Below are 20,641 nucleotides of genomic sequence, written 5' to 3'. Positions count from 1 at the left end.
TTTTGCTTCAATTGTAACCCCCAAAAAAGGAAGATAAAATAACTAACCACACCAGTTTATCCATGCTTTGTTCAATAAATCTGTCAGATTAGTCTTTAAGACATGTTTTACAAGTCAAATTTTCTTTGTGATGCCCAAAACAGTCATCATTAAAGGCTATCTGGCAAGCAATGTGGAAACGGGGCAAGCATTAGTACCTCAAGTGAATAGTTTGGCTGTTAAAATTCCTGACGTTGAATCTAAACTCCTATGATGTAGAGCTAGAAGAGGCAAAACATTTGGATCTCTCTGAAACCAAGAATGTTAGTACACAATTTCTTGATGCTTCTTTGATTAAAGAAAATTTGGCCCTTGGGGCCAAGATTGAAGTTCTAAAAAATGAGGCAAGATCTTGCAATTTGTGGTTGATCTATTTTCCTCGGTTTTCTCTGAGATCCTTTAAGGCAATGCTTTTCAATCCTTGGGGCATAAGATAGACTTACATACCAAAGAGGCAGTACATGCAAATCTCTCATATCCATATTCATTGTGGGTATCCTGAAAACCCAACTGGCTGGGTGTACCCTCAAGGAATGGATTGAAAAGCACTGCCCTACGAACTGTTTAGGCAGTACTCAGTAGGAGTTCTGCAGATTCCATCAGAGGGTATTCCACCAATTTCTAAAACATATTTTCTACCTGTTGCAAAAAAAAAAAAAGGCAGAGGCCAAGGGTGAAACTATACTGGCAGATACTTTTGAGGTCTCAGTTATCCTAGAAACATCAGATATTGATATAGCTACTCCAGGAACTTTGATTGTCTCCATAACTTTAAAGCTGGATTGCGAATGGCAGCTGTATGCATTTTTCTTAAACAACATAACGTTTTATTTTTAAATTGTAAGATTAGAATTTTTCCTCATCTCACAAAGGACATGCAAAGACGACCCAAAGAGTTTCTCCTTCTTAAAAGGGGGTTCTTCAGTTAAGAGCTCTGTATTTTCTTAAGTACTTTTGTAAGTATATAATTAAACGTCAGATAAATATATCTTTTTTTTTAACCTTCTCATTAAACATCATTTACTTCAGTTAGGAGAATGGTAGATTCTCCTCTTTCTTGTTCCGCTGTATCATCCGTTACCAGTAATGAGTCTGTAGAATGAAAATAGGACTCTGAAACATTGACTTTTCACACACTTTTCCTATTTCTTAGCTTTTTAATTTACCTGCTAGCAATCTATGTTGAATTTTCTTCCCCAGTTCTGATGATTTCTTCAGTGATCTCGATAAAAATTGGACTATACTCTGGGCAGTTATGAGTGCACCTACATTCTATCAATAGTAAGCACCCGTTTACCTTGGTCACTAATGGTTTTTAAGGGCCAGGTTCCACATTACCTCTCTGACTGCCTGGGCCACCTCAGATTACAGTTTACATGGTGTGCACACCCGTCACACAGTGCTAACTATATCCGATTCTTGTCCTACCACTTTACATCAGACTGAAGTTGGGTTGCCATCATAAAGGACAAGTCATTGTTTCTGCTGGAGCCCTGGGGTCCATATGCATTCTCCCTATTATGATGAAGACATCTTCTGAGTTGGTGAGATGAGAGACCTGTTTGGCTACAGGGTTGACAGCTCTGCCTTCCACATTTCAGCCTGCTCAGTGATTACATAATGCCTCTTTCTATCCTTAGATGGGCTTGCTTGTAAAGTGTGTGGCCCAGCAAACTTTAACACTGCTCAGGCAAAATAGGTTATGGCTCACCAGGTAGAATTGTGCCTCGGTAAGTTACTGCTGCCAGAAAGCAGAATTGAAAGTGGAAGAGAGAAGCCACCAATTTGTCCTTTAGTTCGCAAGAGAAGCCAGTGATCAGGGCTTTTTACTATCAAACCGTTTAATCCACTGGATTCCAGTAACTGTACGCACTGTACTATCCTCCATTTTAGCAGCACTTCCATTAATTTACTCATTGCTGAAGTCAGACTAAACAGCCTGTAGTTCTTGGCACACCCCTTACTTCCACTTTGAGAAAAGGAACCCCATTTATCTATGGAATCACTCCTGCTCTAGAAGAAGCACTGACAAATCAGACAGATACATCCAAGCCATAGGGATTCTCTCAGATCTCTAACAGGAAACTAACAATCCTACAGTATCACATATTGGGCTTCCTTCAGCCTAGAGTCAACTCTGCATGCACCTAAACAAACTAGGGAGTGTATGTATTTACCTGCATGACTAGATAATGAAGATAACACCCACAGAAGGTGAGCTCTCCACAGGAAAACCAACGAAAGGCAAAACACACAGTGGATCCAAAAAGAGTCCTCTCACAATGAGTGTCTTCCTGAACAAGGTCTTTATTAACGTTTTGCTATATATCGCGTATTACTAAGCAGCTCAGCGTACTCTTGTGTATGATATCGCTTTCAGCAGCTTTAGTGCTAATTTTTCATCTGATCTACAAGGCACTTTTTTCTACAGATAATATTAGACCCCTGACGCAGGCCTTACGGCCGAAACACGTCACGTGTCGGGTCAATTCTGCTATTGTTAATAAAGACCTTGTTCAGGAAGACACTCATTGTGAGAGGACTCTTTTTGGATCCACTGTGTGTTTTGCCTTTCATAGATAATGAAGATCACATATCAGAAAGGTACCACATAGTCCGTTAAGGCAACAATCTGAGTGTTGAAGTCACTTTATTAAAATTAGGGTGACAATTTTAAATGATTTTCACCTTTGCAAAGGCCCAGGAATTTTTCAGTGAAAATCTGTTTACATTGATAATGAGTAACAGCAACAGAGAGTCAATGAGTTACAATGCTTTTTTAATCCACTCCTCCTCTGCTCTAAATTCTGTTGTAAACTGCTCAGAATCTAAAATGAGTAGTATAGAAAAAGGTTTAAAACATTTATGTAATAGTTTGTGTCATTTATACAGGAAAGAACAGACATAAAGAGCATTACAGCCTCTGATTTCCTGTGGCAGCTCAGGGTACAGTGAGGGACAAATTTTTCTGACATTCTGAAGCAATCGTGCCACATTTGCATAAATTTGCATCTTAAAGAATATAAAAATATGTGTTTGAAATCCTATGATATAAGGAGGACCACAAATTGTGGATGGGAGAAAGGAGGAGCAAAGAGGATCAGGAAGTAGAAAGAGAGGAAGCCTCGGAGACTGTACTGGGAAGGGCAGCAGAAGAAAGGGGGAAAAAAGCTATGAGATGAAAGAGTATGGATATGTGTGTGGGGGATAGAAATTAGAAACAGAAACGGAGAGGGAGACAGAGAATTGGGGTACAAAATCAAGAACAACAAGGAGTTATTCAAAGTCGTTAACTCACGACAGGATTGTGAAAAATTACAAGAGGACCTTACGAGACTGGGAGACTGGGCGGCTAAATGGCAGATGACGTTTAATGTGAGCAAGTGCAAGGTGATGCACGTTTCTTCACCCAACGTGTAATTAAACTCTGGAATTCATTGCCGGAAAATGTGGTGAAGGCGGTTAGCTTAGCAGAGTTTAAAAAGGGGTTGGACGGTTTCCTAAAGGACAAGTCCATAAACCGCTACTAAACGGACTTGGAAAAATCCAAAATCCCAGGAATAACATGTATATAATGTTTGTACGTTTGGGAAGCTTGCCAGGTGCCCTTGGCCTGGATTGGCCGCTGTCGTGGACAAGATGCTGGGCTCGATGGACCCTTGGTCTTTTCCCAGTATGGCATTACTTATGTACTTATGAGGGATCCGGAGTGAGCTGGAAAAAGAGGGTCCTCTGCTGGACTCCAGTTCTCTCTCTCCTTACATCCTGTCTTCCCATTGATCTTCTTCTCTTTTCTTTTCTTTTCTTTCCTTTAATCCTGGTGCTCTCTCCCCATCCTACAAAATTCTCTCTTATATACACAAACCTGCAATGCCTATTCCCACTCTCATGTCCCCTCCAGCTAATCACATTCAAAGTCCCAACCCTGCCCCCTGACCCTTTCACACTAACAAGCTTCTCTTTTCTTTCCTCCCCTTTTGGTTCCACTCCTTCCATTATACTTATTAGTCTACACTAATCCAGCTGGTTGGTCATAAGAGGGGGAGGACTGAACCTGTGACTATGTCCTGCTCCCCTGCCATGGGGATCCAATTTGCACTTTCAACTCAAATGACAGAAGATAGGCACAAAACCCTAGGCACCACTGTTTTCCTCCTATTTTAGAACAGCTAGATCAACATGGGTGAGAGGGGTAGTAGCATGGTAGGTAGGTAGGTAGGTGATTGGGCAGACAGACGAAAGAGGGGATCAGAGGGGGGAGAGAATGGACGATTAGACAGAGGTGTGCCTGCTTTAAACCAATTTCTGGTTCCTGTGCAGTTACCATATAATTCCACAGCAAAATACCCAATTTTACTGCCCTTGCCACAAGTGCAGAATCACAGCAGACTTGTTGGTCTCGAGTATAATCAGCAAATATATACTTACACACAATAAAATGTCAAAATTTAACCTTTCAGATTTGCCTACATGCCTGCTTTGTGTATGTCTAAGTGGATCAGTTTACTGTGAAGAAACAAATATAGACACTATTCCACCTCTGCCAAAAGAGACAGCCTACCTTTATGCACGCTTCAACAAGATAAAGAAAATTACTGCCAAAGATTTTGCTGACTTTCGTAAGTAAAATTTTAATCTGTCTTTTAGGGCTCTTAAGCACAAATTGCTTAAAACAGAAGTTGTTGCAAAAATATAAAATCCCTATTTTTTTTATGTACAAAGTCTAAAAACGTCATTGTCAACAGCAAGTCCTTCCTTCAAGATTAAGAATCAATCTATTTAGTACATTTTCTGTGGTCCAGTTAATTTGTGAACCTAATTTTGAGAAGGAAATTTTGTCTTGAGAACGTACTCAGCAAATGTAATTTTGTCATTACTAAAAGAGATATTAATAATGCTGGGATGATTAATTGCTTCCCCTGTGGCAACCTTAGTATTGGACTATGTTGGGAGATATTACTAGAAGAGAGACATGATGGCATTCCATTTCATCTGAGATTTAATTTTGCAGATTCTGAGGTAAACCAAAAATTAATCCAATGATAGTCAATTTTTTGTAATTCAGTGAGCCTCATCAGCACTGGGATCTGTTTGTCATTTTCTTCTAACTTAAAAATGTCAATTACTACAATTGTTGTATTCTGTTGTATATGGTTTTAAAAGATCTGTGGTATCAAATTCAATCTCAAAAGAATCACATGTAGTGCCAAAGCTTCAGGATGAAAAACGTTGAGTAACCACATTTAAACCAATAAATTATTTTTTTATATTTAGCCATTCAACTTCTCATGAGTACTAAAGGTTATGTTTACGTCTGTACTTAGCAATGTCAAAGATCCCAAAATGACCACCAGCCTTCAACACATTCTCTCCATAAAACAAATTTAAATGTATCATTACCAAAAGGGTTACAAATATATAGTCAACAGTTAAAGGACTGTTTTAAGCTATATCAAACACATCCATTCCCTAACTGCATTGATGACTATCTTCAACGTGTATGATCTATTATGTAAAACAAAAATAACATATTTGTATGTTCCTTCTTTTTAAAGCTACCTTGAAAAGAATTGATTTGACTGGAAATCTGATTGAAGAGATTGAAGATGGCGCCTTTTCAAAACTTCTCCTATTAGATCAACTTTCACTTGCTGAAAACAAGCTAGTGAAGATTCCAGCTCTACCTCCCAAACTAACAGTATTTAATGCAAACAGCAACAAAATTAAAAGTAGAGGAATTAAAGCAAATGCCTTTAAGGTAACACGATAAACCCATAAAACTAACCAAATGTTTTTTTTCTGATATTCATCTCACGTCATTTTTAAGTTAGAATAATAGGATAGCACTCTTGTTGCAACAGCTTCCACGTTCTGTTTTGGGGCTTCCAGCTGAATTAAAACTGGCTCCTACTGGGAGTATGGCAACCTACATCATTATTACCAGCTGCCTGAGTGATTTCCTAACCCCCACCCCTAATCTTGCCCAACATCACTACAATCCTTAACTATGCAGCACACACTATGGTTTCTTCCAGAACTTCACATGTATGTCTCATGTATACTCTTCTAGCACAGGATAGGCAACCTACAGCTCGGAAGACCATGAGAAATATACACAGAAAACAACATTAACCGCAGTTCTGGCAATTTTTAAATGCTGTATTTTGGAAATATTTCCAGAATAGCAACTCTAGCAGTCTGTTTCCATCAGTTTTTTAGTTAAAATTGTATTTATTTTTTTATTTAATCACAGAAGGTATATTGTTGCAGCCTGACAGGGATAGTACTGATATTCATGTATCCCTCCATGTATAAAAGTTGCCCACCCCTTCTCTAGTATGTAAAATAGTGCTCTTTAGAAGTCTGAATGACCAGCAAAAACATGAAGAAAGTCGTTATGTGTAGAGGTTGGTGTAATACTTCTACTTATATTCTTTGTTTCTTCTTTTATTTTTCTTTATCAGCCTTTTAGTCCTTGACCAGAAGCTAGAACCTAGTATGTGTGTCAGCCAAGTCTCCCAGAAGCCAGAATCTAGTATGTGCGTCACCAGTGGTTGACAGTCAAGTCTCCCTCCCTCTCTCAGGGGCCGTGCTCCCTACAGCATCCCGTCCCAACAGCCCAAGTTACAGAAGAAAGCTAGGCTCCAGAATTAAATATAGATCTCCTACTGAACTACTAGGCAGGCCCCATTCACAATTTTTTACAATAGGAATTAAGAAAAAAAAATACAGAAAACGTCCCAGTATATAATATTGTGCTGCTTCCTGGGCAAATCACTTAACTCTCCAATGCCTCGGGTATAAAATTCGAGTGTAAGCCCTTTGGAGACAGGGAAATATCTAGTGTACTCGAATGTAATTCATCTTGAGCTACTACTAAAAAAGGTGTGAGCTAAATGCAAATAAATGTAGATACCCAGACAGGTAGGCAAAAGTACAAATAACGTCATAGGCAAGGGCATAAAACAATACTGCAAATAGTAATATGATATTTGATCACTACCTCTGCTATAGATTTGACTAAAGAATCCATTAGTTTAGGCATTTCATTTTTAACTGTCATACTGGCATTAAGATTCAATCACTGGTCTGAATTAAATATAACATTAACAACTGTGATTAAGCACATTGATGAAGTTGCCTGCTTACTTGGTGGGGGGGGGGGGGGGGGCACATATAGTAAGAAAGTAATATTGCTAGTTGAGGCAAAGGAACCAATTCAGCATTAGAAGTCCCGGCATTTTGGGCGTCACTGTCCCCCATTATATCCATCCCATGCTACACCTATGACTATACACCTAGCTTTATTAGATTATTAGGAACATTTTTCATTTATTCATCCACTTGCCTTAAAGCTGCTGTTAAGCATGCACTTTAATGCAAAACTCTGGAGTTCTCAGAGCAAATTCTGCAAAGTCTCAGAGACACTTATGTGCTTCCTTCTCCTACCTTACTGGGACTATCCTTCCCTTTTACTGACAATTTTGTAATTGAGGGCATTATAATAAAACCAAAATTACATTGTTTTGGGAAGACTGGGTGTTGGGTTCCATATGGGAATTTGTATATTTATATACCCAACATGAAAAATCACCACTGGATAGCCTGGATGTGACATACTGGTCTTTAGCCAAACAAAGGAGTAGTGTGACCAGCAAGGCAACTTCAGGAACAACAGGACGACAGAGTAATGGAAGAAAAAAACTTTATAATGCCCGACACGACACCATGTTTTGGCCAAGTGCCTGCCTCAGGGGCCTTTGTGTAGAGAAAGTACCAAATATTAATAAATGGACTTCAGTCTATTGAACACTTGGTGTCTTGAAAAAGACAATCAGTGCTGTGCAACAGCGATCACGGATTTCCAGCGTTTTTCTCTGCACAGCACTGAGCATCTTTTTCAAGACACCAAGTGTTCAATAGACTGAAGTCCATTTATTAATATTTGGTACTTTCTCTACACAAAGGCCCCTGAGGCAGGCACTTGGCTGAAACAAGGTGCCGTGTCAGCGTCACGTCTGTGGCCGTGACCACCCTCAGCCTTACCTTGTTTCTGGGGGTCAGCCTCTGTGCTGGCTTCTGTCTGTCTCTCTGTTAGTTTTGTCTCTGACTCTGTGTGCTGATTTCTTCACTAGACCTCACCTGTGTGGGCTATGCCTCTCTGGGGAGCCAGCATCTGGCTGCCGCCTACTCTGTGCCAGCTTCCAAGATGGCTCCTGCTTGTCTTTCCTGTGTGTTCACTTCCTATGTGTTCCCAGCATCCCCTTGGTATGAGTGTGTTTCCTGCTCCTGTCCTGCGCAGGTGACATCATCAGGGAGGACCTTCATAAGGAAGTGCTGTGCTAGTATTCAGGGCCTTTGCATGGTGTTATGCCTTTAGGCCAGGTCAGGTTAGTTAGTGTTCTGCTGCACTACTGCTTAGCCTTTCTCTGGGTTCTGGCCCAGCTTCTCTTTGTATCTGTGGACTGCTAGTCCTTCTGTGAGGGCTCTGCCCTTCTGTTTGTGTCTGTGGACTGCTAGTCCTTCCATGGGGGGGGGGGGGGGGGCTGTGCCCTGCTACTCTGTGTGTGGACTGCTAGTCCTTCCGTGGGGGGCTCTGCCCTGCTACTCTGTCTCTGTGGACTGCTTGTCCTTCTACTCCCTTGCTCTGTGTTTGGAGTCTAAAGCCTTCAGCCACTCTCCCTCGGTTTGTGGTGGGAGTCTGTAGCTTCAGCCTGACTCTGCTAGTTCCTGGTGTATTCTATTGTCTGCTGCCTGCTTCCGACTATTGCTTGAACCCCGATATTCTCTGCTTGCTGCCTGCCTCTGACTATTGCCTGAACCCCGATACTCTCTGCCTGCTGCCAGCCCTAAGACTCCGTTAGTTCCTGGTTACTCCTTCTGTTTGCCTGACGAGTTTGACTCCTGCTTGTTCCTGACTTTCCTCGCTTGCTGCCAGCCCTGACCTCTGCCGGTTCCTGTCAAACCCTGCTGCTGCCTAGCTAGGGCGTTTACCCTGAGTGCCTATCCTGAACCCTGCTTGTATATCCTGAGTGTACATCCTGAATCCTGTCTGTCTAGCTCGTGTATATTTCCTGGGTGCTTATCTTGTATCCTGCCTCTACCTAGCTAGTGGGTTTACCCTGTGGGTATTCCCTGAACCCCGTTCTGCCTAGCTTGCTGTGTACCCTAGTCCTTGCTCCTGTTACGCATTTGTTCGTCTTGTCTCCCTGGTCTGTCTTGTGTTCCTTGCTAGGGGCAGCACAGCAGCTTTCAGTCTGAGTCTAGTAGTTAGTCTAGCTTCCTCGTGTTCCCTGACCCAGGGTGGATCCTCAGGATCTCCAGTTCCGGCCTCGTCCTGCCAGTCCTGCCGGCCACCCGCACTCCGAAGCTCAACTCCGGAGGAACGGTGGCTAAGTGCAGGTGAAGCTGTTCCTGTTCTGCTGGTTCCAGTTGCCTGCCTCAGTCCCGACTCCAGTCCAGAGGTCCAGCCCTGTCCCTCCGTGTATTCAGTTCCAGGATGGTCTTGCCTGCCGCTGCCGCTCCTCGGCAGTGGTCCAAGGGCTCACGTATTCCGGCTCAGCCTCGAGGACCTGACAGTCAGGCATTATAAATAAAGTTTTTTCTTCCATTAGTCCGTCATCCTGTTGTTCCTGAAGTTGCCTTGCTGGTCACACTACTTGGCTTCCTGTTACGTAGTGGATCACAGTCTTCCGCTTCTGCAGCTTCCTTACATATTGGTCTTTGCCATTATTTAGTATGTTTTCAACTAATTTTTATCCTTAAGTTACATTTAGTTTTCTTATGCTCTATTTATGCGGGTAAAATTAATGCAGGCCTCTGATAATAAACTCTGTCAGTATACACCAATTGATCAAAGTTGCAGAGAAAGAAAAACACAACCAAGGTAAGAAAATCAGAAGAGTTAAAAAAAGAATATCTTGTTAGTGAAAGTCAGGCTGGACATGATTGTTAGAAATATATAACAACAACAACATGGTACATACTAGACAGGAAAGTGCTTATTCACTCCTACTCTAGTCAAGATCATTTTCATGCAGCTTTTCCAATTCCGCATGCAATTTTTCCTTATGCTTTAGTCACCTTTATTTCTATCTAACTCTTGTTACTCTGTCTTATCTGTCTATACATTTCACCTCTGCGTACACCCCATGCTGTCTTTTAAGATGTTTTAATACATATAGTGTTGACATTGTAAGCAGCATACTATGCTATAATGTATTGTTATTTGAATGCGTTTACTGCTGTGATAGTCTATTGCCTAAGTTAAGCTTATTCTTGTTGTAAACCACCTTCGGTGAATTTCTTTAAAAAAGTGGTAAATAAATCCTCATAAATAAATGTCATATAAACACTAACCTTTTCTTTAACAATAATGCCTTACAGAAACTCAACGATTTGTCATACCTCTACCTAGCTGAAAATGAGCTGGAAAGTGTTCCCCAGAACCTGCCAGAAAGTCTACGCATACTCCACCTTCAGGTCTGCAATACATTTCCTTTCTTTATTATTCAGTGTAAATGCATCTAGATAAATACTATACAGATTACTTATATGCTTATATGTGTGCCCCTTTTCCCCAAATAAAGTTTCAAATCCTACCTACATCATGTCCATTACAGTCCTGTGGTGGCACTCAGGGGGTCTTTTAGTAAAGATTAGCTCGAGTTATCTGCAGCAGGGCCCATAGGAATAAAATGGGACCTGCTGCACATAACTCGAGCTAACCTTTAGTAAAAGACCCCCTAAGCTTTTTTTTAAAAACGGCCCTTTTCTATCTACTGAATGTCAAACGTATTGTAAAAATAATTATTTTAAACAAACGAGTTCCTCACTCAAAACACAACTCACCCAGAAATGTAAACATAAAAAGGGTAGTAGAGAAGTTAACTTGTCTTCTACATGTATGATAGTAGATTCTATAACAGCAACAACATGATAAGCTACAAGGTATTCCACTACAAGAAAACCACTCTCCATCTTTTTGTTTTCACTATTATGCTGAACTGGTATTTCATGTCACAGAAACCCAAGCAGGTTTCGTTCTAGAGAAATGTGGTACACTCTAATAACAAACCTAAAATAAACAGCATCCTTGAGCATATAGAATAGTATTTTGCACTGAAGTAATAGCTTATAAAATTGCCTGAGTTTACATGCCTCTAGCTCAGTGGTTCCCAAACCTGTCCTAGGGGGAATCCCAGCCAGTCAGGTTTTCAGGATATCCACAATCTCCCATGGAGATTTGCATGCTCTGCAGGTATCCTGAAAACCTGACTGTCTAGGGTTCCCCCAGGACAGGTTTAGGACCACTGTTCTAAACAGTGGTTCAGAAAACATAGCATCTACTTTTATGTAACATACGTGTAAGCATTACTGCACCCCAATTTTCCAAACACAGGAAGAGAGGGATCAGTACTTATGTGTGAAGTTTATAAAATGCATACATATGTGTCAACTTCCACTCCCACATATAGTTACTCCTGTATTGGAGCAGATGTAACTTTGTGCAGAAGCTTTCAGGGAAGCAATTGTATAGGCACATACAATACAGTACAAAGGCAACGCACTAACCTCCCTAATTCTTTATATGGCACTAAAAATTCTGCATGCAATTTGAGTCAATTAGTGCCAATAATTAGGCACTATCAATTATTTGTGCTAATTGGCAACAATTTGAATTTGCGTGTGAATCCAAAAAGGGGCGAGGGCATGGGCTGGTGAGGGGGGTTCCTAGAATTTGCACGCAGTGTTATAAAATACGGCAAATCCACGCCTAATTTGGGGGCCCTTTTACTAAGCCACGTAGGTGCCTACGCGTGCCCAATGAGCGTCAATTTGGAGTTACTACCTGGCTACCGCATGGCCCTTGCAGTAATTTCATTTTTGACGCGTGCCAGAAATAATTTTCATTTTCTGGCACACAGCAGAAACCTGGCGGTAGTCGTCATTCTACGCATGTAGACGATTACTGCACGGTTAAGCGTGAGACCTTACCGCTAAGTCAATGGCTGGCGGTAAGGTCTCAGACTCAAAATTGACATGTGCCAATTTTTATTTTGACCCATGTCCATTTTCAGCAAATATTTTTTAAAAGGCCTTTTTTTTTTTTTTTTTTTTACAGACGCGCTGAAAAATGGATCTGCGCGCACTCAAAATACGCGTTTACACTAGCACAGCCCATTTTTCGGCACACCTTAGTAAAAGGACCCCTTTGGCACAAGTATTCACACTATGCTTCAGTTGGTGTAAATCCTCACACCCAAAGTTGGGTGCGGATCCTAGCGCTAAGCGATATTCTTTCTATAAACGGTGCCCAACTTTGGAGTGTTATTTATAAAATAGTGCTTTATACGCACCAGGTGAGTCTTCCCTGCCTAGATGCCCTGTTAGAAAATTATCCTCTATGGGTTGTGACAGACGAAAAACTATGATTCCTAATTTCTTTTGGTCCTCTTACTATTTTGTTATCCTATGCATATCTAAAAGACTAGCACAAATTTTCAGTTTTCAGCAACCTATCCTATATAATAATTCTCACCTCCAACGTTCTGACTTGCCTGGGACCGTGGCTCATTCCGAGTTGGTCTGCTAGGCTCCGTAGATCAGGCTGACATCACCGTAGCCATTATGATATCAACTTCAGAACCTGTGGGGGGGGGGGGGGGGGGGGAACATGCCTCACAGCTGATCCATGTCCAGAGTAGGGTCGCTGGACATGGGTGGCTGTAGGGGGGGCAGGGGGAGAGGAGGGTCGCTGGACATGGGTGGCTGCAGGGGAGCCGAGGAAAACCTTGCTAGCGCCCATTTCATTTGTGTCAGAAACAGGCCTTTTTTACTAGTACAAAAGTAAAACAAAGCCAGCAGTTGTATGAATAGTGCTGTGATGTGCATAAAAATAACTTCTTTGAACCTTATGCAATAAAGCTGAGCCTCGAAAAGAAGAGACATTAATAAATGTATATTATATTCCATATATATCAGTGCTGCCTAGTAAAAAGTCAAACTTCCACTCCATAACACTTCCCACACTACCTCTTTGGATGCCCAGATAAAATTAAAAGTTGAGTTGGGTATTTTAACAAAAGAACTATTTGGCAGGTAATTCCGAAAATTACCCAGACAAATCTTTTGAACATCAGCCTCTAAATTCTTGCAACAAAGCAATCCAGGAAAGCTGTTTATTGTTCTTGTTGTTGAAATAATGCTCAGTAGAAGATAAACAATATATATATACTGTACATATTACATGGCACATTCAAGCACATACAGTGGGTTAAGCCACTAACTAGGAAATATTCAGCCCACAGCAGTAAGTAGTTTTAAAGCCACTGATAGCCACAGGCTGAATTAGACTCATACTTTCAATGCTGGGCCATGTCTGGGCACCAGCAATGGATAACAAGATCTTCAGCAAATCCTGGAAGTTACACAGATGACAGCTGAAATTAAGTGCCAAAATCATATCGTCAATGTCTGTCCCAACTCTGCCCACAGACTGCCCCAACACTAACCGGACAGTGCCGTGGCAGTCAGAGAACATTCAGCAGTACTGCCCTGTTAAGTGCCACTGAATATCCCTTCCTGGCCCACTTAAACCTATTTGAATATCTACACCTAAGTTTTTTTGATTTGGTTTGGTTCTAGTTTGGGTACATCACAACTGAAGTTGTTCTGGTTTGGATCCAGTTCAGGCCAATAAAATTGCAGGAATGGTTTCAGCACATATTCCAATTCATATGAGAAAATTTAAATGTACAAGGTGTGAGGAGCCAATTTGAGATCAGGGAAATCCTCCCTGGTGTTAATCTGTTCGTGAGCCCTTGTGCCTAGGCCGAGGCTTAGGAAGGATCTTGGCCAAGGCCTAAGGTACACCAAACAGGTGCTATGCAATACCACAGCCACAACGCCCCACACACTCAGGACACTCAACTAGCACCAGCAGAAAAGGGAGATAAAACACTCAGGCGGGCCTCACGGCCGAACCGGAACCCACTCGTACAGAGTCCAAGCGTACGGGCCTCATGGCTGAACAGGAACCGAGTCACACACTAGGGAAGGGAAAAAGAACAATGAGGGGTCCCAAAAGGGATTGGAGCTCATGCAACGCACACAGCGCTAACTAGTGACACAAGGGAAGGGCGACAGACAAAAAGCTGGCAGGTACAGACTACGACCAGAGGGAAAGAATGCAAACAAAGGCTACACAGAAACACAGGTAGCAGAGGGGAAGCCGAGGACAGAATGGGACTCGGACTCTGCAACAGTGAAGCTCCACAGGAATGGCTGAACAGGGAAAAACAGGATGAAGGAAAAGGCTGCTCAGCAGAGGTAGGGCTTACAGAGGGCAATACCAAGCTCAGCACATAAAGGGTAAACACTGAAGAAAGGGAAACTTAAACAAACAGGACTGATTACAACAGACAGAGAGGCTGCCTAACAGCAGCAGCACTTTACAGGAGGCAAATACCAAGATCTGAACATAAAGGGCTAACACTGAGGACAGGGAAACTCAAACAAACAAACAGGAATGATTACAAGGGACAGAGAGGCTGCCAACAGAGGCAGGACTTACAGAAGACAAATACCAAGCTCTGCACAAGAAGGGTTAATACAGAGGAAAGGGGAATTAAACAAACAAACAGGAACGAGCTTACCACAGACAACACAACACCAGCCAAGAAGACAACAGACACAGGTGCAGTGTAGTAATGCAATCAAGCACACGCTAGGAACAACCAGCACACACAGAAACTACTGGCAATGAGAAGAGTAAGCAAACTCCAAACGAATACACAGTGTGCTACTAGCGCAGACAGAGAGGAAAACAGGCTCAGCTAACAGGAATCAACACTAAAGCAAAGGTTGTAGGAAGAGGTAAGTTTAAATAGATCTGGCTTCTGACGTCTGCTGCTTCAGACATCAGCTCAATCCCTGACAGGCCAATCAGAAGCGAGTCCCAGTCATTCTCCTGCCTGTCTTAGCAGAATCATAACACCTGGAAGCTTGAGAGGGAAGAATGCCCCTAGACACTGGGAGGTAGATTGAAAGATTATCCCAAACAAGATTCAGTGTGTCAGGTTCTCAGGTTCAGAGCCCGCGGGGCCGGGCTCTGGAGCAAACGTGAGCCCTTGGGCTGCTGACGAGGAGTGACAGCAGCAGGCAAAACCCACCAACCAATGCTGGGCAAGTACACCGGCACCGGTAGGGACTGCAGGCACCGCCCAGTGAGCCGGAACACACAGACTGGAATCCCCCGGACTGGAGAACACAGGACTGGAACACTGGACTGGAGCACACTGGACTGGTCCGTACAGCTTCACCTGCACTTAGTACTACTACTACTACTATTTAGCATTTCTATAGCGCTACAAAGCATACGCAGCGCTGCACAAACTTAGCCATTGCCCCCCAAGGGTTGAGCCCCTGGGTTCAAGTGGCCGGCAGGACTTACCGGATACCAGATGACACAGGGTCCAGGACTAGAACAAGCTGAAGCAGGAGTGCTCCAGGTACTCAACTAACTGAAGTGCTCCTAAATCTTAAACTGACAAACCTAAGCCCTATCCTACCAGGGGTGCTCCTAAGCCCTGCACAACAAAGGGACTTCCTAAGCCCTAAACTAACAGGAGCTCCTAAGCCCTGCTCTACAAAGGGACTTCCTAAGCCCTAAACTAACAGAGCAGGGAACTAAACACAAAGCTAACACAGGTGCTACTAAGCAACAAGCAGTGCTCTACAACTCTAAACTAACTAAGGTGCTCCTATGCACCAAACAACCAGAAGTGCTCCTAGCACTAAAAGGGACACCGGGGAGCCACAAGGGAAAAACAAGGAAGAAAAAACACAAAAACTAGCAAAGGTGCTTCCTAAACACCAAGCTACAGCTGTGCCCCACAGCACTAAATTAACCAAGCACTAAACCTACAGAAGTGCTAGTAACAGAAACTAACAGGGGAGCAGGGGAGCCACAATGAAACAAGCAGGGAAGCTAAACACAAATCAAAGTGCACACTGCACTAACACTAACCTGGACCTTTAGCAAAAGCAAGCAGGGAAACTAGACACAAAGTCAGAAGTGCACACTGCACCACCCTACCTCAAGCAAACGTTGCAAAGGCCCTGAAGGGAAGAACAACACTTCCTTATCAAGGCCCTCCCTGATGATGTCACACTCCCTAGACCCAGGCCTACAGCACATTGAAACCCAGAGAGGCCCAACCCACACCAATGCAGCACCGTGAAGCACTTGAAGCCAGTACACCCAAAGACAGATAGAGCTAACTCAGTCCACACACACAGCTGTAGTAAAGTGAAACAATTAGAGTCATGCTGCTGGAAGCTGCCAGTATATAGAGAGAGAGCTAGCTCAGAAAGGACAGACAAAAGAAACAGAAGCCAGCTAAGAAGCTGACCCCCAGGAAAAAGGTAAGTTTGAGAGGGGTTCTGACCACAATCATAACACAGTGAACCAGGACCAACTGACCACTAATGATTTAAAGTGGCTGATTGACCACATTCATAGAAGCAGACACTGTGGGCGCTTGAGCACCCACAATATTGAGAAAATTCCTTGTATGTGTTCAGGGAGGGGTTATTTCCATTGGGCTTAGCACCCCCAATAATTTTGAAAAGTTGGCTCCTATGACCACATTTGCATTATAGGACTGTCACGTCTGTGGTCGTGACCACCCTCAGACTTACCCTATTTCTGGGAATCAGTGTCTGTGCTGGTTTCTGTGTACTTCTGAGTTGGCTCTGTTTCTGTCTCTGGGTGCTAGCCACTTCCAGCATGGCGCTCATTGCCTCAGTATACTGCACCTGTGTGGGTTTTACCTCTCTGTGCTTCAGTATACTGTTCCTGAGTTAGCTCTATCTCTGTCTCTGTGGGCTGGCTGCTCTAATGGCTTCACTACTCTACACTTGTGTGTATTGGGCCTCTCTGTACTTCAGTGGGCTGTTCCTGAGGTAGCTCTGTCTCAGGCTGGGTGGGCTGGCTGCTTCCAGCCTGACACTAATTACCTCAATAGACTACACCTGTGTGGGTTAGGTCTCTCTGGGCTTCTGTATGCTCCTTGCCTGTGGCCTGAAGGGGTGACCTCATCTGTCAGGGCCTTCTTAAGGAACTGGTGTTCTGGTCTTCAGTGCCTTTGCATTGCCAATGCCTACGCAGTGCCTTAGGTCCCAAGGTTAGTGTGCTGTTTGCACAGTTAGCTTTCCTTGTCTGTTCTTGTGGGCTTCAAGGCCTTCTGCTTTGCTAGTTACTATCACCTGTGGGCCTTGCCTTCTGGCTCAGGGTATTATTGCTCGTAGGCTTTCTGCCTAGTCTATTACTTACCTGTGGGCTTCTTGCTTTCCTGCTCTGGGTATAATTGCTCTATGGGTTTTCAGCCCTTCTGTGTCTATTGTTCTGTGGGCTTCCAGCCCTTCTGTGCCCATTGCTCTGAGGGCCTCCAGTCTATCTGTGTATATCCCTTTTATCTGTGGGCTTCCAGGCCTTCTGGCTGTATTACTGCGGCCTGGGGGTTTCCAGCCTTTCTGGGTGTATCTCTCTGACCTGTAGGCTTTCAGCCTTTCTGTGTATATTATTCTCTGTGGGCTTCTAGCCTGTTATCCCTGTGCAGTGGCTCTGCTCCCTGTCTGAGGTTGGTTAGCGGCTGTTGCTGCAGCCATTTCTCTCCTTTCTATCTGTTAGCTACTGTAGCTCCAGTCTAACCCTTCCTCTGGCAAGCGTATCTGTCATTCCCGTTCCCTTGAGCTTAGCTTGTTTGTAGTTCCTGTATCCTGCTTCTCAAGCCTGAACCCTGCTGTAGGACGTTGTTCCTGGATTCCTTGTTGCTTGCCTCTTCAGCTCCAGCCCAGCCACTCCAGTCCTGTCTACTTCAGCCCGTCTTAGGGTTGCCTGTCTCCTGTTGGGTGGTTTTGCCTGCTGCTGCCACCTCCGTGACAGAGGCCCAAGGGCTCACATTTCCCCGAGAGACCTGACAAGGACTTCTCCCACACTCACATCACCAGGTGTCCTTGACCCCCCTTCACTACCAATTATAATGTTCTATTACGTATTGTGTAGTCATTGCAAGTAGTATACCATGCCATACTTTGTATTGTTACTTGAATATTTTTACTGCTGTAATCGCCTACTGCTCATGTTTGATCTATTCTTACTGTACACCGCCTTGAGTGCATTCCTTCAAAAAGGCGGTAAATAAATCCTAATAAATAAATAAACAACATGCTGCCTGCCACTCCTCTCTAATCTGTAGGAGCCTGCCGCCTCAGTCTCAATGGCTTTGAAGTACTTAATGGTACACTCCTGTATCGCCCCAACATTTTCTTTTCTAGAAGTGTTGTCTTTTTTTCACTTTTCCTTTAAATTGTCCCTGCCCATTTTAAGACTAAAATGCAAACCCTCCCAAATATTGATTGTATGTGCTTATTTGGATTCGTACTGATTCTGGAGCTAGCCAATGCATCAAGTTAGATTTTTTAGTCAAATCCTTATTTCAAGCTAGTATTCTAAATTTCTTTTTTGTAGGTCTAATCCGATTCAAACTGAACAAAGACTTTCAAAATAATGGTTCAAGTTCTGTTATAATTTAAGAAAAAAATAAAGGCTCAGCTCATTTTTTGATTCAAGTTCAGGTTTGATTTAACTGCCTTGAGTTAGGCCCTGTATAAAAAGTTTATGAGAAATGCATAGAACATTTTAAAGAACTAATTTTAAAAAAGTAATAAAATCCAAAAATCCAAATCTATAATTTTGAGCATGCAATATTTTTTAAATGCCTGCTAATTAAGAAGTGTTCTATTTCAGGAAAACAACATAACTTCGATCACAGATGATACATTCTGCAAATCTAACAACACACGTTATGTTCGAGAACGTATGGCTGAAGTAAGACTGGATGGAAACCCTGTGATCTTGGGGAAGTACCCAAATAGTTTTACTTGCTTGAAAAGGTTGCCCACCGGGGCATATTTTTAACAATGAGCCACAATTCTAAGGTACAGCACCAAGGCATCGTAACAAAATACAAATCTGTTGTGCATAGAGAGAACATACATACACAGCACCATAAATGACAAAATTATCCTTCATAAGCACAATCTTCAAGATTATCTATAAAAACCCTCAAGTTGATGTGAACCAATGTTAATACCACATATTATACACTATAAATTACAGTGAACAGGAAAACCCTCATAACATAGTAAAATAAGATATGTCTTGCTGGATCAAGCCAAAGGTCTACCAAGACCAGCATCCTGTTTCTGTCAGTGACCAGTCCAGGTCATTCAGAAATGCCTGGAAGATGCCAGAGTAGATCCCATCCTTGTATTTTCTCTCTTCTCCCCCCCCCCCCCCCCCTCCCCCCCACTGGAACAAGCAGGAGTTTTCCTTCCCAAACCTTCTTGCATAATAACTGTGTATGGATTTGTCCTCTAGCGACTTGTCCAATCTCACAGACTGATTGTTTAATGAGTTACAAAACAGTTTCTCCAATATGTCTTGAATGTGTTACCTGTTAGCTTCATGGATTGTTCCTTAGTTCTAGTACTATTTGAAAGAGTAAATGACCTTTTTTTTTAATTAACAGGTCAATCTTAAGAATTCAAATGATTCTGAAATCAAAAATTTCAAGCCACTAAATATGATGTATATCAGTCACCCTTCTTTAATACATATTGATATTAATTTGCACACTCACTTTAATCTATCTATTACTACATGTTCATCATTAGAAAAGGTCTGTGAGGACTCATATGCTCATGTTATTACATCTCTTTTGTTGATCCTCTAAAAGATATCACAACCTCTAAAGATTTCATATTGAGCAACATAAGCATAAAATCAGTCTAAGGAAAACTGTAATTTTCTTTTCTCTCTTAGTCACATTTCTTGCGCACCAAATTCTTTTGCATGCTAAAGTCTAGTATTTCTTGAGAGACTGAATTGGAAAATAGTAGCTTTTTGTGTTAGTAAAACGTTCTGATCAGATTTTCTTTTAGTTTAATCTGTATGCTTACAAAATAGTTAAATGATATGTATGTGTAAACATGCAAATTAATGAAATTTCTTTTCTGTAAAAAGAACATTTTCAAGCTTCTGAACAAAATGTAAAATCTGCATTAACACAAGCTTTGCCTGAGCCATTTAACTTTATATGATTGTCCGTTGTAGCTGTCTCAACGTATACACTCTAGATGAACTGAAAAATAAATTTACAAGGAAACCTTGCTTGGTACAACTATGTTATTGTATAAGTCGATTTCCAGTGAATAGCTTCTAACAGTACTCTGCTGACTGAAAGATACACAGCATAACCCTAGATTCACTTCTTACTGGGGAGGCAGATAACAACCACAGAACTCATTACAAACAAATGATCTATCAATCTGACAAATATATATTGGGAGGGGGGGGGGAGTGACTAAGCTGCAGTAAAATATGGCATTTTATCACAGCTTCATTCATTGTGGGAATCACCAATCTGCAGTAACTCAGTATCGCAGGTTAATGAGAAAAACATGGAATCAACCTTGCAAGCGGTTTTCACTGACAGCATGGACTAATTTGTGGCCTGATGCTGAAGGGAAGAAT

At 42.3% G+C, this 20,641-nt stretch overlaps 1 protein-coding gene across 1 annotated transcript in view; it reads left to right on the top strand.

Moving 5' to 3' along the window:
* Positions 1-20,278, top strand: part of OGN (osteoglycin) — a 35,769-nt gene extending 15,491 nt beyond the window's left edge. The window contains exons 4-7 of the mRNA XM_030207123.1: positions 4,500-4,658; positions 5,595-5,797; positions 10,426-10,521; positions 18,854-20,278. Coding sequence (XP_030062983.1) covers positions 4,500-4,658; positions 5,595-5,797; positions 10,426-10,521; positions 18,854-19,024 — 629 coding nt within the window. The 3' untranslated portion in view covers positions 19,025-20,278. The remainder of the gene's footprint in view (positions 1-4,499; positions 4,659-5,594; positions 5,798-10,425; positions 10,522-18,853) is intronic.
* The last annotated feature ends 363 nt before the right edge of the window (positions 20,279-20,641 follow it).

This window comes from Microcaecilia unicolor, chromosome 6 (assembly GCF_901765095.1).
Source record: "Microcaecilia unicolor chromosome 6, aMicUni1.1, whole genome shotgun sequence".
NCBI lineage: Eukaryota > Metazoa > Chordata > Amphibia > Gymnophiona > Siphonopidae > Microcaecilia > Microcaecilia unicolor.
This window is presented reverse-complemented; position numbering and strand designations above follow the sequence as displayed.